The sequence below is a fragment of the Macaca thibetana genome, chromosome 6 (assembly GCF_024542745.1).
Source record: "Macaca thibetana thibetana isolate TM-01 chromosome 6, ASM2454274v1, whole genome shotgun sequence".
NCBI classification, from domain to species: Eukaryota; Metazoa; Chordata; class Mammalia; order Primates; family Cercopithecidae; genus Macaca; species Macaca thibetana.
This window is the reverse complement of record NC_065583.1, coordinates 43,830,180-43,853,954: the sequence shown is the minus strand read 5'-3', so window position 1 is coordinate 43,853,954 and position 23,775 is coordinate 43,830,180. Positions and strand designations below refer to the sequence as shown.

Genomic DNA, 23,775 nt, shown 5'->3' with positions numbered 1-23,775 from the left:
TCATATATACCACATTTAAAATGCTTAGAATAGATAGGCTGGGCATATGGTTTATGCCTATAATTCCAGTGCTTTGAGAAGACGATGTGGGAGGATCGCTTGACGTCAGGAGTTTGAGACCAGCTTGAGCAACATAGCGAAACTCTGTCTCTACAAAAAATTGTAAAATTAGCTGGGTATAGTGGTGCATGCCTGTAGCCCTAGCTACTTGAAAGGCTGCAGAGGAAGGATCTCTTGGGCCCAGGAGTTTGAGGCTGCAGTGAGTTCTGATCATATCACTGGACTCCAGCCTGGGTGACAGAGTAAGACCCTGCCTCTGAAAAAAAAAAAACTAATAATAAAATAAAATGCTTGAAGGCGTGTCTTACTCATTATAAATGCTATATACTGGCTATTATTATTCTATCACTTGCATTTGCATTTTAAGTCTCTCTAATTTAGATGGAAAGGCTTTGTCTCTATTAATGGAATTTGAAATATCAGTGAACAGATGTTAAGGAATATTTTGGGAGACTCCTGAAATAAGACTTTGTAGGCAACCACCTACTCACCAAGTCTAGCATGTTTTTTCTACTAAGGGCTGCGCGCCCAGGCAGAAATTATCAAACTTTCTTTGAACACCAAAGAAAGGTACACCTACATGGTCAGCTGTGAAGAATTTTACATGGCTCATATGTGCTTAAACATCTATTTGCTGGACCCTAATGTACATGTTAATTCAATCAAGATTGGGGTATCTACTCATGAGGGAGGGGAACTGAAGCCACCCCATGGAGATAATTCTACTCCATTGGCCGGATCCTCATGCCACCTACCCTACTTCACCACGTTTGTTTATTCAACATTTTATTCTTCTGCAATTATTTACTTCCCTGCACAAAAATGGAAACCTAAATACCATGATGGTCTCCGTGACAAAAAGTGAAAGGAAACTATATAACTCTTAGGAGTAAAGGGAGATGAACATACATTGACAGCCCTAATTATATAGATTGCTTATTTGTTTGGTTGTTTCTTGTTTCAAAACTCTTTTAGAAAAAAAGTACTAGGCGAAAGGGGCATATGCCATATGGATTCAGAAAACTTGCTAAAGAAACACAATCATGTTTTTCCACCTCCCTACCTTGCCAGTGACATGTCACTATGACCCTGGTCTCCTGCTTTGCGCAGACTGCCCTCACCTTGGAACAAATTGCTAGTACTGAGAGATCTCAAATCTATTATTGAATCCTACTCTCATTAGGCAAAAGAAAAAAAGACTTCAGATGAAGAATTATGCAATACAAATCAATTTGGAGCCCATCTACCACTGGTCTTATTCCTGGGGAAGTCTTAGTATAATAGATAGATGAACTCCACTCCTGAAATATTATTTCCCTTTTACTCCTGTCTCTTAAATTGGGAAAATTCAAAGTCCCCACCATAATAAAGAAATAAGAGGGTTTTTTTCTATTTTTCCCATTTCCCTATTCACCGCCCTTCCCTCACATGAGCTTGCTAAAGTTCATAGTCAAAATTCACGTCTAAAATAAAGAGGCTTGCAAAAGAAGCTCATGTAATCCCACTCCTTAAATATCACTAAGACATCTGAGATATTGTTTAGATTGTGGACTCTTACTTTGACATGCCAGCATAGGTAGATGGACAGGCAAGCACATCAGATGTCACTGTTTGGCAGCTGATAAAAGTCAGTGGTGCTATAATACTAAGCACAGAGCCACTAGATTAGTCTGTGAGGGAAGGAGATGCCTCTTCCTTCCCTTCAATAGTGGGTTAAACCCCGCTGGCACCCTCTGGAACTACGGGTAAGTCCCTTCTTTATTCCTACTACACTTTTAGGTCTTGTTTTTGTTTTCTGTCCAAATCAGATGAGTGTATACAAAGATGATTTTCAGATAAAAAGTTTCAAAGCCACAACATTATAATGATATTACATGAAGATTTAAAGAGAAAACGACTCATTCATTTCACTGAGCCTGGAAGGCATTATACAAATGATAGAAGGAAAGACAGCTGCGTCTCATTATTTTTAAATCACCATTTTTCCTTGAAAAGGGACACTTGATCTGATGTAATTGTGGTGATGTCTTATGAATGCAACATATCCTCTATCAGTCCTCTGTGCAAATCTATGCTATATTAGAGATAGACAGGAAAAAAATGTTAAGATTTTTAAAACAGGAGACTGAATACTACTTTATTTATAAAAATATTTGAAATTCATTTAACATTATTTGGAATAAAGTTATACTGTCAAATAACAGAATCTACTATAGAATTGTTGAACAGTAACTACAAACATAAAGAAAAGACTTACAGGATTACCTGTGTAAATGTCTGTATAAAATTTTGTTGACACATGGATAAAATGAAACTTATGAAATAACATATTTTTAATTAGGCTTTTAAAAATATCGCTAATTATTAACAATGTAGGCCAATATCAACATGTACAAGACAGTTGACATTCTGAAAATATATGTAAAGAAAAAAAGGGAACTGCTTTTGGAAAATATCTACTATTTCATAATTGGTTTATTCCTTGCTATCTGAAATGAGCCTCAATAATGTACCTGCCCAGAAAGAAATTTAGGAATCAAACTCTGGATTCAATTCTGCAACAGACTGAATAAACCGATAACTACAAAACTACTTGTCTTGATATAGACTTTTTTTTTAAGATCTACTCAAGGCCCTCCTGCAGGATGTTTTTCCCCAGCAATTTAAAATGCCTAAAGTAGTTCATTTCTAAAATGCATTCTAGTTTAATGTATTTGTGTTCATAAACTTGAAATTAAGGAATATTTAACTTTTTAAGTATTCTTTTTCAATAGCGTCTTTCACTTGGCTGCTTAGTTGCATTTCTGTTTTTTCCTAAAATTGCTAGTTTTAATTTAACTCTAAACTACATAGGCAACCTTGAAATACTATTTTTTGAAAGTATCCTATTATTTACGATGAAACTCTTTGGTCTGGAAAAGTTTTATTAACATTTTATCCAAGACAGTAACTAAAATAATTACAAGACTTCATTTCAATGATGACAAACAATTTGGTTAATTTTTCCGTTAAAAGTTTGATTTGTCATTATCTCAGTATTGGCTTATACAATGTGAAACAAAATAGGCAAATGTATTTTGAATCAATTTATCTGATATTTTCAATGAAAACAGGATTAGTGTTAAAACAATTTATAAGGCTAGTCTTTGTGTGTAATGTCTATATATAGTTCTGCTTAGGTTTACCATACTAATGGAAAAAAATCAGAGGCAAATACAATCCTTCAAGGTTGATTTTCATGGCAAATGTTTCATCTAAGAAAAAATGAGGATGTACTGTAGGAAGGCAGGAGGGCCACTACAGAGCTAAGCAGGAGGAATGGCACCTGTCTTTTCTTGGTAAGGTATAGACTAAATTCATACGTGTCTTATTTACTTGTATGCGTCCTGTTTGCCATTTGAAAAGAAAAAGTAAAACAGCAAAAATCAATTTCAAAATTAGTCTATCTGAGATCTCCAAAGGTGTGGCAGAAAAAAAAAGAAAAAAAAGACCAAAAAACAAAATTAGTCTAAAATACATACTAAACAAATAATAAAAAGTAAAACTCTAAATAATTAAAAGCACATCAAGACCAACAACTAGAAAGTATAATCTAAAAATAACAGAATTATAGGGTATGATTCTGTTTAAAAATACATAATAAAAACAGAAAAATTTGTAAGTGGATCTGGAATGCAGCCTGTAACATATATTCCACACAAACATATACATACAATCACTCCTTAATTAATATCTAGTTTAGTAATATGGTCAGTTTGGAATCAAGGAGAGAAAAAGCAGCAGTGAATTGTAAGGTTAAAAAGCAATCCACTCAGCTAGGTGCGGTGGTTCATGCCCGTAACCCCAGCACCAAGGGAGGCTGAGGCAGGAAGATTGCTTGAGGCTAGGAGTTTAAGACCAGTCTAGGTAACATAGTGAGACCCTGTCTCTATTAAAGAAAAGAAAAGAAAAGAAAAGAAAAGAAAAGAAAAGAAAAGAAAAGAAAAGAAAAGAGAAGAAAAGAAAAGAGAAGAAAAGAAAAGAGAAAAGAAAAGAAAAGAAAAGAAAGAAAGAAGGAAAGAAGGAAAGAAAGGAAGGAAGGAAGGAAGGAAGCAAGGAAGGAAGGAAGGAAGGAGGGAGGGAGGGAGGGAGGGAGGGAGAGAGAGACAGACAGACAGACAGACAGACAGACAGAAAGAAAGAAAGAAAGAAAGAAAGAAAGAAAGAAAGAAAGAAAGAAAGAAAGAAAGAAAGAAAGAGGAAGAAAAAAAGAAAAATTAGCCAGGTGTGGTGGCTTATACGTGTAGTCCCTACTCTGGAGGGTGCAGTGGGAGGATGGCTTGTGTCCAGGAGTTGGAGGGGCTGCAGTGAGCTATGATCACCTGAGTGACCAAGCAAGACACACAAAGAAGGAAGGAAAGAAGGAAGGAAGGAAGGAAGGAAGGAAGGAAGGAAGGGAGGAAGGGAGGAAGGGAGGAAGGGAGGAAGGGAGGAAGGGAGGAAGGGAGGAAGGGAGGAAGGGAGGGAGGGAAAGCACATAAGATCTGAAAGATGTTACATAAACAACGTTATTGTTTAAGCAAATATTGTAACAATTATTTTCTTCTTTTGAAGGAACAATATTCTTCAAGAGAAGCTCACTCTACCAAAGCCAGGAGCACAGTATTCTCAGGATCTCAACAAGGAAGAGCAGACGAAGGTTGCTTCTGATTCCTTGCAACCTTCTGTAATTCCAGGCTTGTGGCCCCAAATTCAGGGCCCCACCCTTCCAGGAACAAATCATTATAGTAATAACTTGCCTTCATCTTCCACATACCAACTAAGCATGTTTAACTACGAACGTCCAAAACACTTCATCCAGTCCCAAAACCCATGTGGCTCCAGATTGCAGCCTCCTGGACCGGAAACCTCCAGCTTCTCTAGCCAGACCAAACAGTCTTCCATTACCATCCAGCCCCGCCAGTGTACAGAGCAAAGATTTTCCGCCTCCTCAACAGTGAGCTCTCACATCACCATGTCCTCCTCCGCTTTCCCTGCCTCTCCCCAGCAGCCTGCTGGCTCCAACCCAGGCCAAAGGGTTACAACCACCTATAACCAGTCCCCAGCCAGCTTCCTCAGCTCCATATTACCATCACAGCCTGATTACAATAGCAGTAAAATCCCTTCCGCTATGGATTCCAAGTAAGTGAATTTTTATATACCGCATGTATAGTGAAATTATATCTGAGGAGTTTGCATGGGGGTAGGAGTTTTGGGGGTATGCTGCAGTTAATTCTTTACTATTTAAAAAGGCAATGTGACCTTACAGTATCATTCCATAGTTCTACTAGAACATGCTGAACCAGGGTACTGGCAATAAGAGGTCATCTGACCATTCTCCAGTGTCCAGGCTGAGCTGAATCCAAATTACCTATTACGCCATAATATTATTTACCCATTATTTTCCATCTTGGAAAAAAATAACTTCTCACATACCCAAGAACAATGAACTTTTCCTTTAGTTCTAAGCTAAGCTCCTCATGCTGTAAATTTAATTCCTCTGGTTCTGGGCTCGGCTAAGATGCACACTTGTCTGCTCTTCTTCAGATAGGATTTCCTCTCACATAAGCAGAGGCTATTAAGTTTCTTCTCAGTCTTTTCTTCCTATCCCTTTTCCCCTCTAATCCTGAATATCCACTTGGCTCAAAAATTCTTAAATTAACAAATAAAAAAATCTGGAACTCAGACCCTTGAATATATACATTTTCCTTACTGTGATCAGAAGAAGGAAGGCCTGAATAGATGAAGGCTTATGACCTTAAGGTTTCTTTTGGTAATTAAAACCACACCTTGTTCAAATTAGTTGGGTTGATCTAAATACAAGGACTAATACTGAATCCTTATGCAAACATGTGCTACTTCAACTACCCTAAGACTGTCCTAGGAGAACCTAGTATGAAAAAGGACATGGTGGTTATGCTTTTTTTAAAACATGAACTGAATACCTTGTGCTTACGCAAACTAAAGGCTATCAGCTTTCCGGTTCCTTGGCTGGCTGGAACATCAGAGAATTAAATCAGAGGCATCTCAAAAATTGTCTGATGGAATATGTTTTGTTGCAGCTTTACTAATACATTACTCAACTCTGATAGTTTCTCGCAATCTTCTCTAGAGGCTAATTTTTCTAGAAACTCCTATTAGTGGTGACAACTTTGGAAATCTAGTTTCCTGCCTATAGCAATTCAACTTGCAAAAAAAAACTTTTCAATATTTAAAAAAATAAAAATCAGGAAAACCAAAAACATTTGTTAGAATCTTAGACACATTAAGTTGAACCATTTGAAATGGCTGACAGTCAACTGTTTTTGACCTACAAAAATGGCATTCTCAAAGGTTTAACCTAATAATTTAAAAGGATGTTTTCAATAACTGAGAGCCCTTTCTTTCTCTTCCCTCCCAAATTCCCTTTATATTCATAATATATAGTAGATCTTTCTTGGTTACATTTACTCAGATGATCATTTTCCATCTAGCTTTCTATTATTTCCATATTTCCTATATTAGCATTTTAAAATCTAAAAGAATTTTTTCTGTTTTTCTTAGTAAAGTCTTTCAATCATATTTCAAATTACTACCCAGAAAAGAAAGTTATCAAAGACTTAAGAAAAGAGTAAGAAAGCCAAAAATATAGTAAGAAATAAAGCCTAGGAGGTCCCCAAACCAGAGATCAAAGATCCACTTTAGCTGTTCCATTTTCAGCAACCACAGATAACTCTTTAATCTTCCCATAGCTACTTGATACCCATTTTGTGTCCAGCTGTACAGAGTGGAAAGCCCTGGTCCTTTGAACATTTGTGCACAACTCCCTCATTGTTATGATGGGCTCCAGTTTGCCCTGACTTCAAAATAATCCCTTGGATTCTGACCTAGAGAAGTTTGAAAGTTTTATTTAGGTTTTCATCAATAAGAAGCTCTTAAACATTTTACCCAGTTGATCAAACCACAGACTGAAAATTGAGGGGAACTCAGTTATTCCTTCCAAAACGCTTGCTATGTGAAATTCAGCAAGCGCTTTACCTACACAGTGCTTCAGTTTTCTGGTCTGTAGCAATATTAAGGAGTTAGGTAATTAATGATAGAGAAAGAACCTATAAAGCAGCATGCAAAAGTATTATTTGTTTGTAAATAGGAACATTTATCAAGTCATAACACTTAATCCACCTAAACTGGGAATAATGAGGGTATTTAGCGAACAAAGTGACTGAGGTTACGTATACATCAGTGATTCTCAAGATTGGTTTTGATAATCCTTCAGGATTTCTCAGATATATTCAGAATTTCCCAGATATGACATGTCTAAAAACAATTATTTAATGCTAATTCACGTTAACAAATGTGTGACTTATAAAGATGGTAAGCTAGCATTTAAAAAAAAAAAAAAAACAGTAGGCTATGCCAGGCGTGGTGGCTCACACCTATAATCCCACCACTTTGGGAGGCCAAGGTGGACAGATCATCCGAGGTCAGGGATTTGAGACCAGGCTGACCAACATGGTGAAACCCTGTCTCTACTAAAAGAAATACAAAAAAATTAGCAGGGTGTTGTGGCAGGCGCCTGTAACCCCAGCTACTTGGGAGGCTGAGGCATGAGAATCGCTTGAACCTGGGAGACAGAGGGAGGCAGAGGTCGCAGTGAGCCAAGACCATGCCATTGCACTCCAGCCTGGACAACAAGAATGAAACTGTCCCCCACCAAAAAAAAAAACAAACAAAAAAAAAGTGGGCTGTTATAATTTCATATGATTGAAAAAATATGAGATCTATAAGGCCAAAGAGATTTTGCCACTTTGATCTAGGAATTCAATCTTAAAAAAAAGTCACTATTTTAAATAACATTTTGTTTGGCTATTTAATTAACTGAACAAATCAGACTTTAAAGATTTATATAGACAACAATGAAGATCTTAAGACCTGGAATGTCAGGAGAGGAAATGTGTATCATTAGCTTTCAATAGAGTGTCCTGAATACCATGAAAATCACTCATTCACTCAACTGATAGTATCTCCTATACCCATGCTTTATGTTCGTGGATATAAATGATATAATGATAAGAAATAAGACACATTTTTTCTCCAGAATGTTTACAATCTAATGATTACTAACCAAGTCCCCAAAGCCAATAAAAATTAAAACTCTGGCCCTACTTGGAGGAAATACATTTCTACTTAGCTCACAAGTCCTTTTAATGATCCTTGAGAATATTTGGAAAGGATCATTTCAGAGAATAGACCAAGATTGTCTCATCTGGATGGCCGGAGAACATTTATTATAATAATGGTAAAATACTCATTGAGGGCAGTGGCTAGTTTCCTCACATTAAATAGATTAATAAAGATTAGCCCCTACAGGCCAGGTGTGGTGGCTCAAGCCTATAATCCCAGCACTTTGGGAGGCCCAGGCAGGCAGATTACCAGAGGTCAGGAGTTTGAGACCAGCCTGGCCAACATGGCAAAACTCCGTCTCTACTAAAAATACAAAAATTAGCCTAGCATGGTGGCGGGTGCCTGTAATCCCAGCTACTTGGGAGGCTGAGACAGGAGAATCACCTGAACCCGGGAGGCAGAGGTTGCAGTGAGTCGAGATCACGCCACTGCACTCCAGTCCGGGCAACACAGTGGGACTCTGTCTCAAAAAAATAAATAAAAGTTAAAAATAAAGATTAGCCCCTGCAGGGCTCTAAATGGATAAACTAGGTAAAAACTAAATAAAGCACTGTGATACATGTAAGCTACATAACAGATCTAAAAATACCGGACTCTCTAAATACCACCCTATCCTCTATCAGAATCAACAAGGGAAATATGAGAGGGGCAAGGACATCCTAGAAAAAATTTAGGATCAAAATTTGAAATAAAGACTATTTATTGGCCGGGCGCGGTGGCTCAATCCTGTAATCCCAGCACTTTGGGAGGCCGAGACGGGCGGATCACTAGGTCAGGAGATCGAGACCATCCTGGCTAACACGGTGAAACCCCGTCTCTACTAAAAAATACAAAAAAAAAAACTAGCCGGGCGAGGTGGCGGCGCCTGTAGTCCCAGCTACTCAGGAGGCTGAGACAGGAGAATGGCGGGAACCCGGGAGGCGGAGCTTGCAGTGAGCTGAGATCTGGCCACTGCACTCCAGCCTGGGCGACAGAGCGAGACTCCGTCTCAAAAAAAAAAAAAAAAAAAAAAAAGACTATTTATTTGCTTTTTTTCCAGTTTACATTTCTTTCTCTTTCCTCGAATCATCCTATTCTTTCTCTAAAAATCACTTCAGCAGTATTGAAGAAACTGTCATTACTTTAGAATTTATTCACTGTTACATAGTGCCATACTTGGATTTTCTAGAATATGAAATTAACAGGAATTGGAAATTACAGGAAAGTCAATGACTGTGTAAACAGTAGACTCCATTCAAAGCAAGAGATTATTCACTAAAAGCCAGTGGTGTGCTGGTAAATGTCTAACAATCATTGGATGAAAGAGCCATTATTTGTGATATTTACCAATTTCCCTGGTGTAAATATTTCCACCACAACTGATTTCAAACTATAACATGAAATCACAGGAAGCTGGGAAAAGATGTTAAAAATCGGCCCATAGGAAGCAGCTCCAGCACACCACCACTTAATATCTACCCACAAATCAAACAAGAAATTCAGTCATCGTAGCTATAATAAAGAACAAAATTGTGTTCTTTGCAGTAACATGGATGCAGCTTGAGGCCATTATCCTGAGCAAACTAACACAGAAACAGAAAACAAAATAGGGCATGTTCTCATTTATAAATGGGAGCTAAACATTGGGTACATATGAACACAAAGATGCAAAACAATAAACACCAGAGATTCCAAAAGCAGAAAGGGGGGAAGGAGGTGGACAAGGGTTCAAAAACTACCTATAGGGTACTATGTTCACCTCCTGGGTGACGGAATAATTAGAAGGCCAAACCCCAGCATCACACAATATATCCATGTAACAAACCTGCACATGTACTCCCAGAATCTAAAAAAAAATTTTTTTAATATATTAGTCATAAGATTGGAAGAGCTCTCAAGCTGCCACTAACTAGACTTACTCTCACATTCCTTAGGGAAGACCTTCAAGGAAGGACATCCTCCTTATGTCTAATCTAAATTCTTCCTCCTGCCACTTAATTTCCATTTGCCAAAAGGAAAAAAAAAAAGATAGTAACCATTCTTATAAAATATTTCTTGACTGTTATTGGGCAATTTGTTTTTAATAATACTAGCAGTACTGAGTGGCAAACTTAACATATCTAAAGGTAACTTGCAAAATGAGGCCAAGACTTTCTTTTTTAAAATCTTTTCTTTTTCCTTTTTACAGCTATCAACAGTTCTCAGCTGGCCAACCTGTAAATGCTAAGCCATCCCAAACTGCAAATGCTAAGCCCACACCAAGAACTCCTGATCATGAAATACAAGGATCAAAAGAAGCTTTGATTCAAGATTTGGAAAGAAAGCTGAAATGCAAGGACACCCTTCTTCATAATGGAAATCAAGTGGGCAAGATGTCTATTTTGTACAAAAGGCCACTTAAACCATAAAGTCTAATTTTAATAAGGAAGTTCTATCTCACATATCTATGTCCACATAATCAGCAAGGAATAAGATTATCTAAAAAGAAGGAATATTTGGGCCCTATTCCATTTCTCTCTGCATGAAATCACCTCTTGGTTTACAGTAGTAAAAGAATGAAGCAAATGAAAAATCTATCTGAATGGTTTAATGAAATTTTTCTGTTATTAAATATTACCCTCTCACAAACTATGTCTGATGCCCAAATAACTATTAGGAATTACTGTCAAGTCAACTTAGTGTACTTTGATGTATAATATTGACAGGTAATTATCGCTATAATTCTTATCATGTAGTCCTTATTGTGTATATTATATTAGTAACTTACCTTTAAACAGACTATATGCCTTTAATACAAATACATTTAGCCTATCAGTTGCACTGCTCTCGATCAGAAGTTAATACAATCAAATATTCAGTGCTCACTTAATAAAAGTTACTTCTGGCTGGGCGCAGTGGCTCACGTCTATAATCCCAGCACCTTGGGAGGCCAAGGCAGGTGGATCACCAAGGTCAGGAGTTTGAGAACAGCCTGACCAATATGGTGAAACCCCATCTCTACTAAAAATACAAAAATTAGCCAGGTGTGATGGCATGCGCCTGTAATCCCAGCTACTTGGGAGGCTGAGAAAGGAGAATTGCTTGAACCCAGGAAGTGTAGGCTGCCTTGAGCCGAGATTCTGCCCCTGCACTCCAGCCTGGGCGACAGAGTGAGACTCTGTCTCAAAAATAAATTAATTAATTAAAATTAAATAAAAATTACTTCTGAATGTGAGGACATGAAGTATTATATTCAAAAATAAAGCTGACTGGAACATGCAGAACAACAGAGGAAAGGGTTGAATTTCCCTTTACTTAGGAGATCCTTATTTAAGGGCAATTATGCTTGCCTGTCACAGGAGCAAAAAGAAAGCCTAAGTGAACCTTTACTGCAAGTGAGGGAAATGGTACTAGAATAGAAGGAAAATGCTTTGAATGGACGAAAATACTTAAAAAAAAAAAAAAAACATAGAATCAGCTGGGCACGGTGGCTCACACCTGCAATCCCAATACTTGGGGAGGCCAAGGTGGGCGGATCATGAGATCAGGAGATCGAGACCATCCTGGCTAACGCAGTGAAACCCCGCCTCTACTAAAAATACAAAAAATTAACTGGGCGTGGTGGCGCGTGCCTGTAGTCCCAGCTACTCAGGAGGCTGAGGCAGGAGAATGGCGTGAACCCAGGAGGCGGAGGTTGCAGTGAGCCGAGATCGTGCCATTGCACTCCAGCTTGGGTGACAGAGCAAGACTCCATCTCAAAAAAAAAAAAAAAAACATAGAATCTATCATTCAATAGATAGAACTATGCTTCTTTAAAGTTCTGACCTATAGTAGTGGTTTTAAGGTACACCTGTACAAACATCTTTTATTAAATCTAATTACTGTCTCAATAAATTATTTAAAGCGGCTAACATATGAAGAGAAGATGGCTCGCAGATTGCTAGGACCACAGAATGCAGCTGCCGTGTTTCAAGCTCAGAATGACAGTGGTGCACAAGACTCACAGGTAAATTAAAATGCTCTAAGTGGAGTATTTTTATTCTGTGCGATTTTTAAATGTCTGCTTTTCTAAATGCTTATAAATAGCATCTGAAATAAAAGTCGGTCAGTTCCATCTACCATTGGATACATAAAGAGACCATGATAAACATATATATGTAATTTTACCACATTTTACCCCATTTTCTGGTAGTTCTAATACCTGGATACACAATGTATCCAAAAGTCAAAACACCAGAAGTCTAATGGTATTTTTCATCAGAACATTTATGGGTCAGTTAGACCTAGGACTCTCTATAGTGTCTACACGGACAGGGAATATATGGGTTGTGAACCTTCAATAGGACAGAAATTAAGATTCTAAATGAGAGTAACTATAACCGTTCTCACAAGCTGTTTAATATTTCAATGTTTTAAAATATACTTGTGGTACTAATGAAACATCCAATTCTGTTTGTTATATTCCTGTTTTCAAAAAATGCTTTCTGAAAACCAAAAAAAAAAAAAAACCCTCATGAGCAACTGTTCCAAGATTAACAAATGTATCCTTTCCAAGAAGGGATTAACTTTATGGAGGCATATCCCACAGGTTTGCACCTCATCGATTTTTTTTCTTTTTTTTAGACAGTCTTGCTCTGTCACCCAGGCAGGATGGAGTACAGTGGTGCAACCTCAGCTCACTGCAAACTCCACCTCCCGAGTTCAAATGATTCTCTTGCCTCAGCCTCTCAAGTAGCTGGGATTACAGGTGCACACCACCAGGCCCAGCTAATTTTTGTATTTTTAGTGGAGATGGGGTTTCACCATGTTGGCCAGGCTGGGACACCTCAGCCTCCAAAAGTGCTGGGATTACAGGCGTGAGCCACCACACCTGGCCTCAACTTAACAAGTAAACTTAATCCCAAAGAAAATGTACAGTCGGTGGCTGGGCACGGTGGCTCACACCTGTAATCTCAGCACTTTGGGAAGCCAAGGCGGGTGGATCACCAGGTCAAGAGATTGAGACGATCCTGGCCAACATGGTGAAACCCAGACTCTACTAAAAATATGAAAATTAGCTGGGCGTGGTGGCACGCACCTGTAGTCCCAGCTACTCGGGAGGCTGAGGCAGAAGAATCGCTTGAACTCAGGAAATGGAGATTGCAGTGAACCAAAATTGCTCCACTGTACTCCAGCCTGGGTGACAGAGCGAGACTCCATCTCAAACAAAAAAAGAAAAATGTTCAGTTGGACAGGTAGACTGAATGTTAGCACTCTCTTCCTTCTGTAGTTACCTTTCAATCCCTCCAAAAAGTCCACAAGAAACTGGGAGCCAAAGAGATTAAATTAGGAACACAAGTATTCCTAGCTTCCAAAGGCAGAAAACTGAAATTCAGTTTTTTTTTTTCCAACCTCGGCCTCCCAAGTTCAAGTGATTCTCATGCCTCAGACTCCCGAACAGACAGGACTATAGGTGCGCGCACCATGCTGGCTAATTTTTGTATTTTTAGCCGAGACGGTGATTCACCATGTTACCCACGCTGGTCTCAAACTCCTGAGCTCAACTCATCCACCTAGCTCAGCCTCCCAAAGTGCTGGGATTACAGGCATGAGCCACCACACCCGGCCTTTGAAATTCAGTTTTTTGGTTCTGTTTGATGCAACTACACCTACTAAAAAGGATGGATGAGTGTCTACCAGAGCAAGAACTAGAAACCAAAAAGAGAACTTAAATTTATTTTTGGCTACTAAACAGTTCATGAATTTGTTCATTCAACTAATTTACATGGAGAACCTACTTGTATGTGGGGCTCTGCACTTGGTATGGAAGATTATAGCAAAAATGAGACACAAACTCATCACTATTAGGGGAATTACTCAAAGCAATATTATACTGATGATGTTTTTTGTTTTTTGTTTTTTGAGACGGAGTCTCGCTCTGTCGCCCAGGCTGGAGTGCAGCAATGCAATCTCAGCTCACTGCAACCTCTGCCTCCCGGGTTCAAGCGATTCTCCTGCCTCAGCCTCCCAACTAGCTGGGATTATAGGCATGCACCAACATGCCCAGCTAATTTTTTGTATTTTTAGTAGAGATGGGGTTTCACCATGTTGGCCAGGCTGGTCTCGACCTCCTGACCTCAAGTGATCCACCTGCCTTGGCCTCCCAAAATACTGGGATTATAGGCGTTAGCCACCACACCCAGCCTGGATATTTTTAATTGGATTACTTTTACTTTACAAAAAAATTAGTTGATTTGTTTGATCACTGAATTGACCAGCTGTTTGGATATTCTGCTTAGAGAACCTTAAGGCTAGCCAAAAATTGTTACAGATTTGTAAGACTTTTGCCTTAAAAATGACAAAATACATTAGCTAAATAGATTCATCCCAAAGCAAATTATTTGTACTCAGATTTTGTGTGCTCCTACACTGTTTTGGGTAGGCTCTGTATTTTCCACTTTGTATCTTCCACTGTGCTAGGCACAGTGAAATGCAAAATATACACTACTTAATCAATTAGTTCTCTTATAATTTTCATAAATCCCTGATTTCATTCTCAAATAGAAATAATTTTCTGGTGTTCGGATATAAATCCTATAAGATGTTTGCTTAAATATAACTTTATTAAACAGGAATTAATGCTATTTTACAAAGCTTGTTCATAGCTCTACACATACCTTTTGTGAAGTCCATCAGGATTTTGTGCCATGAGCTAAAAAGAGAAGAATTTTCCAGCCTAATATGTGTTTACTGCTGTTGGTGCCACTTTTGAGCAGCAGGCATAATACCCTGTATCTACTGCCAATACAAGTGACTTCATGTCTATTCCTGTTTTACTAAAGGACAATCTGTACTCTGCGCTCTCATTTCAAATGCACCAGGGAGACACATCATCCTTTGTCATAAAATAGTCATCCGAAAAATGAACCACCATCAATTCCAAGTCTAGCTAATTTTCATAAATAATATTTGTTAAATAGTCCTATTAATTCTGGCCTTTCTTGCTAGAGTGGTAGTATATTAGTATACTGTATTTTAAGTGCTTAAAAGATGAATGTATAGAACTTACCAGGGCTGTACAAATACAGCCAAAATAGGAATGTTCCTTTCAACTATACTTAATTCTGCTTCATTCAAGCTAACAATTGCATGTAAACATTCTTACTTTGTTTTAATTTCAAGCAACACAACTCAGAACATGCGCGACTGCAAGTTCCTACATCACAAGTAAGGTAAAAATTTTTTAATTTTAAAGAAATGTACGTTTTCCTACCTAAAATATTTTCAGCTTAAAAATGTAATATTTCTAAAGCCCTCGAGCCTACTCTATATCTTTTAAAAAATACAATGTGTATTTTCTAATGTCTGAGATGACGACCAAAATTTTGACGTTATCAAAACTATCACAGGGGAATTTTTTAGTGTTTTGGTCAAACAAGCCAGGACCATGCTTCTATATTAAACAATTTTCTCATGACAATGGAGACCCAATTCTAATTATACAATCTTTGGTGGTAAGAATAATCTACTGGGTACTGGGCATTTTAATAGATCATTTCTTCATCAATTGATGGCACTGTAAAAGAGAAACTAAGATGTACAATTTGTACCAGATATTTCTAAATTGCTACCATTTCTAATAGTCATCAAATATGCCACAGGTAAATACAGCCCTATGGCCTCTCTCCATTGTTATTACACTATCAGATCAAATAGTAGATTCTCTGGTTTCAAATTTGATGACTAGGCTGGACGCGGTGGCTCACGCCTGTAATCCTAGCACTTTGGAAGGCCAAGGTGGGTAGATCACCTGAGGTCAGGAGTTCAAGACCAGGCTGATCAACATAGTGAAACCCCGTCTCTACTAAAAATACAAAATTAGCCAGGTGTAGTGGCACATGCCTGTAATTCCAGCTACTCGGCAGGCTGAGGCAGGAGAACCGCTTGAACCCAAGAGGCGGAGGTTGGCATAACTGAAATACATCTCTGAATATCACCATATACATGTTCACACCACCCCTATAGAAAAATGTCAAAAACTTAATTTGGATTTATTTATTTATTTTTGAGACAGACTCTCACTCTGTTGTCCAGGCTGGAGTGCAGCGACATGATCTCGGCTCACTGCAACCTCCGCCTCCCAAGTTCAAGCGATTCTCCTGCCTTAGCCTCCCGAGTGAGCTGAGATTGGGCCACTGCACTCCAGCCTGGGCAACAAGAGTGAAACTCCATCGCAAAAAAAGTAAAGTTGATGGCTAAACTATATTTGTGCAAAATGAAAAGCAATGATAATATTTACACATAGTTGTTATCAAAATATTCTTGTAGAAGTAGATCATCCTCAAGGGGAGATGTGAATGATCAGGATGCAATCCAGGAGAAATTTTACCCACCACGTTTCATTCAAGTGCCAGAGAACATGTCGATTGATGAAGGAAGATTCTGCAGAATGGACTTCAAAGTAAGAGAAGAGTTCAAAAGTACTGGGGGAAAATTAACAATGGGATACTGTTTTGAAAAATGTCCTTTTCCTACTTCATAGCTTGCAAAGCACTACGTACAATGTACAATGGACAAGAACACAAATTCTGAAGCCAAACTGATGTGGGTTTGAATTCTGGCTCTGCCACTTTCCAGCTAAGCAACTTTAGACAAGTCATTTAACCTCTCTGTGCTTTTGTCTCCTCATCTGTAAAATGGGATAACAAATACCCCAAAAAGTTATGAGGATTAATCGAGTAAATAGGTATACCTCATAAATACTGTTTATAAGTGAAGCTATCAGAACAATAGAATTTTTAAACTATAATGCCTTTTTCTTTTTTTTTTTTTTTTTTGAGACAGGGTCTTGCTCTGTCACCCACGCTGGAGTGCAATCTCAGCTCACTGCAACCTGTCTTCCAGGTTCAAGCCATCCTCCCACCTCAGCCTTCCTAGCAGCTGAAACTACAGACACGTGCCACCATGCCCAGCTAGTCTAGAACTCCTGGGTTCAAGGCGATCCACTCACCTTGGCTTCCCAAAGTATTGGGATTACAGGCGTAAGCCACTGTGCTCAGGCTTAACGTATAACGTTTCTCCAATTCTCCTCTATCAAGAAATTCAAGCCACCCTGCTTTCTCTTGCCCTAAAAGAGTCCCTCAGACTAGGAAAGCTCTTTAGAAGAGGTTATATTTTTATTATCCTTATTTTGGAGAACTTTTCGTTATAAAATTTTTTTTCCAGATTCCTTATGAACTAAAGTTAGTGTTAAAGCTTTGGATTTCATTAACAGTTTATGTAAAAACACTTAACAAATTGCCATTTATATGCCAAACTATAGCTCAAGAACACTCTGTTTTAGAAAAATTACTCATTAGATCAGCAAGCCTCATATATATGTGCCTCTGTGACTTCATTTGCAGTCACATTTAGCCAGAAAAGCAATATGACTTCTATATTCCTTATAGAAACCAACGTAACATAAATTAATGTTCTAAGTATAGTAATTAAGAGTTCATAAAGAGACTGAGGTTGCATGTAAAACAGTTATGGTTTGAGATAGTCTAAAAATACTATATTAATTTCAAGGATCTTATTTTCCAATGTTTTGTTTAAAAAAGTATAAATACCTTTTGAGCCCTTGTTTTGCATTTCAATCACAAACCCACTCAGATACAGGAACTGTTTAAATTCATATATGGACAAATAGGTTTCAGTGATGCAATACTTTAAAATTCTGCCATCTCCTTGTGTTTTTCTTTCTAGGTGAGCGGATTGCCAGCTCCTGATGTGTCATGGTATCTAAATGGAAGACCAGTTCAATCAGATGATTTGCACAAAATGATAGTGTCTGAGAAGGGTCTTCATTCACTCATCTTTGAAGTAGTCAGAGCTTCAGATGCAGGGGCTTATGCATGTGTTGCCAGGAATAGAGCAGGAGAAGCCACCTTCACTGTGCAGCTGGATGTCCTTGGTAAGCCTCCAAAAAGACCCTTGAGAATTCCTTAAAATCCAGAAGTATTGAAAAAAAGAAGGTATTTTAAAAGAAAAGCCCAGCAGACTTCATATTTAAGGTTAATGTCTACACAACCTATTGGACTGTCCATTTTTATCTACAAACCACAGGAAAAAATATACATATATATACACACATACACACACACACACACACACACACATATATATATGTAAAGGAAAATCAGTGAAACTAGAATGATAGATCTATCACCAAAGCTTTTCTGGAAAGAAAATAAGTCATACAATTTTAGACAAACCAAATAAGGAAGCATAAGCATTTCTAGATGTAACTATAGAGTCTCAAAATAAAAATCTTAGTCTAATCATTTCTCTGGTCTTTGTTTCTCCAAAATGAGGATAATAAAAATAATCAATCTGACTCATGATATTATGAAATTATCACAATCTGTCATAATGTTAAATACATAGTTTAAAATTGAAGAGTAGGAAGGGTATAGTGACTCAGGCCTGTAATCCCAACACTTTAAGAGGCGCCAAGGTGGGAGGATCACTTGAGCCAAGGAGTTTGAGACCAGCGGGGTAACAAATAGCAAGACCTTCTTTGTCTCTACAAAAAATAAAAAAAGTTAGCTGGGCATAGTGGTGCCAGCTTCTAGAGAGGCTAAGGTGGGAGGATAACTTGAGCCTGGAGTTTGAGGTTACAGTGAGCTAAGATTGCACCATTGCACCACTGTACTCTGGCCTGGGTGACAGCGTAAGACCTTGTTTTAAAAAATTTCTTAAAAAATTAAGAGTAAATATCAACTTTTAATCTTAGACTATGTCCTTTTTACTAGGAAACTAATCTCTAATTATAACCAAAACAGGCCTACTTGCTTTAGAAAACAGGTATGGCTACATTTATGTCTCAAATCTGTCTTAAGTAGGGCAGTTCTTATAAAACTGGTGTCTAGTTTTTAAATTTTACACGTTAAGTGCTTTAAATATACAAGTTGAGTATCCCTAAACCAAAAATCTGAAATCTTTAAGATGCTCCAAAATCGACATGACACACAAAGGAAATGTTCATTAGAGCATTCTGGATTTTCAGATTAAGGATGCTCAACAAGTATAACGCTAATATTCTAAAATTTTTAAAAAATCAGAAATCCAAAACACTTCTGGTCCCAAGCATTTCAGATAATGGATACTCAACCCATACCACATTTTTAATACTTTAAACCATTGTATATTGCATAAGAGATATTTTGCTATAATTCACTGTTTATTATACAAAAGTTTGATCAGGTTAAAGGATAAACTATTTCTTGAGTTTATATTCCACCCAGATCAATACAAAAATCTTTAAGATTATTCCATAATATACCAAAGGACCTCAACCTAAGGGAAAAACTAGTGAGCTGGAAATTTTCAAAAACACATACAATTTAAGTGATTAAAGTTTAGGCAAATCTTATTTGTACCAATTGCTTCAGAAATACTACAATAGTAGAGCTGAAAGAGAGCTTGGCTGCCATCTGTTTAATCTCATCTCTCCTTCAGAAAAATCAGGGTTATGGTACTGAACTATCCTTTCCTCTCTCCCCTCAGGTAGGAAAACAAGGTCATAATAATTACTGATATTCCCATATTCCTTCACAGTTTACAAAGTATCTCTTCGTTTATTATCTCATTTGTTCCTTACAACTATTTTGTGTGGTAGACACAACAGTTACTACTACCTGGATTTTTTTTTTAAACAATAGATAAAGGCCGGGCGCGGTGGCTCACGCCTGTAATCCCAGCACTTTGGGAGGCCGAGGTGGGCGGATCACAAGGTCAGGAGATCGAGACCACGGTGAAACCCCGTCTCTACTAAAAATACAAAAAATTAGCCGGGCGCGGTTGTGGGCGCCTGTAGTCCCAGCTACTCGGGAGGCTGAGGCAGGAGAATGGCGTGAATCCGGGAGGCGGAGCTTGCAGTGAGCCGAGATCGCGCCACTGCACTCCAGCCTGGGCGACAGAGCGAGACTCCGTCTCAAAAAAAAAAAAAATAGATAAAACTGAGATTCAGAGAAACTAAACAAAATTTTATCAGTTTTGCATGGCTCGTGGAGCCACTAGGTAATTTGAACCCAAGTTGTCTGATACTCTTTCCATCACTCATGCCGCCTCCCTGTAGATGAGATGATTAAAAAATACAACTTAAATTTGGGCCAGGCACAGTGGCTCATGCCTGTAATCCCAACACTTTACGAAGCTCAGGTGGGCAGATCACTTGAGGCCAGGAGTTAAGAGATCAGCCTGGCTAACATGGCAAAACCCCATGTCCACTAAAAAAATACAAAAATTAGCCGGGTGTGGTGCACGCCTGTAATCCCAGCTACTCAGGAGACTGTGGCAGAATTCCTTGAACCTGGGAGGCGGAGGTTGCAGTGAGCCAAGATTGCACCACTGCGCTCCAGCCTGGGCAAAAGAGCGAGACTTCGCCTCAGAAAAAAAAGAATATGACTTAAGTTTTAATGAAATATAATTATCTGATTATCAATTCAATGAATCATTACATTAGAGTTTAGAATTCTGAACGGTGTAATAAAATAGTATTGCATGTCTTTTTAACTAAAAGTTTCTAATTCTGTTGCTGTTGGTTTTAACATTTTAATATCAACATACAAATTTCATAATGATTTAATACCTTTTTTACAATATTTCAAACACTTGAATTTTTGTATTAATATATAGCAAAAGAACATAAAAGAGCACCAATGTTTATCTACAAACCACAGAGCAAAAAAGTTTTAGAGGGAGACTCAGTGAAACTAGAATGCCAGATCTCGGCTATACCTCCACCGAAGCTTTTCTGGAAAAGAAATAATGAAATGGTACAATTCAACACTGACCGAATAAGGTAGGATATGTATTTCTAGACTTACTATAGTTTATTTGGGCGAATCCAGTTATACTTTTTAACATGCATTATAAATGGCATGCATTTATCTCAATTTGTCTAGTTTTTAAAACACTGAAGAATAATATAATAAAATATATATTAGATAATAAATGTAAGAAAACTTCAGTAAGCCAGATTCCACTAATCGGAAATGTAAGGCATAAAGCAGACTAGGATTTATCTTTTTATCAATGATGATGAAAGATGGCTCAAGGAAATAAATGACATAAACAAGATTAAAGGGGGATATTTTCTTTTCTTTTCTTTTCTTTTCCTTTTTTTCTTTACAAAAAGCTTCAGCCTTTATTAAACAAAGGAGAAGGTAGAAGACAGATAAGGGAACAGGTCAGAACCCCTCCGGTTCCCCTATACATACACATAAATACAAACACAGACACACCCAAGTGAATGACAGATACCATCAGGGATCAGGGGACAGACTGAAGGGCAGAGGGAGACAGCACCCAAGGGGGGATGTTTAATTCAAGAAAACCAATAGCTATTTGGCAATAAATAGATACAGCTTCGGAATTTTCAAATGTTTTTTTCTTCTCAGTCTGACTGTAGGTCAGAGACATCCACTTCCCAGAAATAATTCCTGTACTTTCATTTCTTAAAAAATTTTTTTCAGCTTATATCAAGATAACACTGGAAGAGTTACTTTACTGATAAAAGATGTAAACAAGAAAGATGCTGGGTGGTATACTGTGTCAGCAGTTAATGAAGCTGGAGTGACCACATGTAACACAAGATTAGACGTTACGGGTATGTCATACTATTAACCAAAGTATTATAACGGATTTAACTAGGAAGATTTAATAAGAAATGCAAATTCCAGCAGAGTATAAAAGTTGAGAGATTTTCCCTATATATAATCAGCTTTGGTTCTTTTTTCTTTTCCTGTCTGATAATAAATACCTAGGTGTCCAATTTGGTTAGAACAGGTTTTCTGAATCAACTTTTATGTGATCTATTTCAGCACGTCCAAACCAAACTCTTCCAGCTCCTAAGCAGTTACGGGTTCGACCAACATTCAGCAAATATTTAGCACTAAACGGGAGAGGTTTGGATGTAAAACAAGCTTTTAACCCAGAAGGAGAATTTCAGCGTTTGGCAGCTCAATCTGGACTCTATGAAAGTGAAGAACTTTAATAACTTTACCAACATTGGAAAACAGCCAACTACACCATTAGTAATATAATTGATTACATTTTTTGAAATTAATCCATAGCTGTATTAACAGATTATGGTTTTAATTAGGTAATATAGTTAATATATATTTATAATATTATTTATCCTTTGACTCTTGCACATTCTATGTACTCCTCCAATTTGTGAAGCCTACAGGAAATCTGGGTATATGGATTTGTAACTGTAGAAGACCATCTTAAAATACAGGATTTTAACATTTAAGTCATACACATTTAACAATTACAGGTTATAAATTAGTATCAACTTTTTAAACACATCTAATGCTTGTAATAACGTTTATTGGTACTGCTTTCTAAATACTGTTTTACCCGTTTTCTCTTGTAGGAATACTAACATGGTATAGATTATCTGAGTGTTCCACAGTTTTATGTCAAAAGAGAATAAAATTCAAATATTTAAAACGGACTGTCTCCTCTTCACAAAAGTCTAGATCTGTAAAATAAAACTCCACTCAGCAAAACCTATGAATAACAAGTTCCAAAAGAGGAATGTTATATTCTAGAACAGTGTGAAGCTCACTTACAGCTCAGCCAATTCCTCTAGAAAACTGAGCTAGACTTTCCATGGTTTGCACTTCAAAGGCAACCACGATTAACTTAAATCACGACTGAATCTACCGAATTTGTGATTTTGTTTTAACCAAACAGGTCTCTAATTCTTCAGGATTTTTCAGTCTGTTATGCTCAAAGGAATAAGAATAGTCTCTAGAGGTCACCTGCTTAATTCTCATAGTTAATGTAAATTTGACAGCCCTGTAGTCCCAGCTGCTGGGAGAGGTTGAGCTGGGGATCCCTTAAGATCAGGAGTTTGAGGCCATACTGGGAAACATAGGGAGACTCCCTCTCTTAAAAAAAAAAAAAAAAAAAACTATTATGTAAATTTGAATACCTATTTATGGGTGTTTTTCCTCCAATAATTTCAATTTCAGATAACCTCTTACTTTAGAAAGCATAATTTTATGAACTGCTGAGAGTCCCAGTACAGGAAAGCCCAAATCCTTTTGTTAAAACTATTCCAAAGCTTTTTTCCCCCTCGGGCCTCTAGTTCACTGGCTGGCAGCCTTTTGCGAGGCCTCCCCTGTTCCTCTCATCAATGGTAGTTTTTGACCCTCACTACTGTGTGGCCCAGTTTTGCTTTTTATCTACACATAAAACAGCATTTATCGACATCATTCTACATCTCTTTCAGGGAAATAACAAAAGTGGCTTTCTGTTTTACTTTCAAAACTGTTTAGTGTTTTCTTTGCAGGTATCCCTGCGGCCTTTGGACTGGATTCCATTTTATTTTCCTTTTTATCAACACGAGAATCCGTCCTGGTCTTACATCCTGGAGGGTTTTTGGCTGCCTTAATTTACAGCCAAATTAATTTGGCCTTTTCTATAGCTGATTTACCAACCTTCTCCTCTTTGCAAAGCTTCTGGGTCAGATATGGGTCTGGGCTCCTGTTTTGGCCTGCCCTTTTCGCATAATCACCGCAGGATTTTTCATCTATTTTT

At 37.8% G+C, this 23,775-nt stretch overlaps 1 protein-coding gene and 1 long non-coding RNA gene across 3 annotated transcripts in view; one reads left to right on the top strand and one right to left on the bottom strand.

Annotated features, from left to right (window-relative positions):
• The window catches only part of LOC126957562 (uncharacterized), a 60,275-nt gene that overhangs the window by 35,963 nt on the left and 537 nt on the right, over positions 1-23,775 (bottom strand). The window lies entirely within an intron of this gene.
• On the top strand, positions 1,648-22,684 carry MYOT (myotilin). The gene is made up of 10 exons (XM_050795611.1): positions 1,648-1,805; positions 4,654-5,220; positions 10,409-10,583; positions 12,104-12,205; positions 15,361-15,410; positions 16,507-16,639; positions 17,926-18,133; positions 20,860-21,025; positions 21,699-21,832; positions 22,047-22,684. Exons 2-10 carry the CDS (start codon positions 4,865-4,867, stop codon positions 22,217-22,219), a joined length of 1,497 nt encoding a protein of 498 aa, XP_050651568.1. The 5' UTR covers positions 1,648-1,805; positions 4,654-4,864; the 3' UTR covers positions 22,220-22,684.

Excerpts from the sequence above, each read along its gene's own strand:
- MYOT (XM_050795611.1), top strand. The coding sequence starts at position 4,865 with ATGTTTAACTACGAACGTCCAAAACACTTCATCCAGTCCCAAAACCCA. Across the intron at positions 16,640-17,925 it reads TCTGCAGAATGGACTTCAAA|GTGAGCGGATTGCCAGCTCC; the intron begins GTAAGAGAAGAG and ends TTTTCTTTCTAG. Across the intron at positions 21,833-22,046 it reads CACAAGATTAGACGTTACGG|CACGTCCAAACCAAACTCTT; the intron begins GTATGTCATACT and ends GATCTATTTCAG.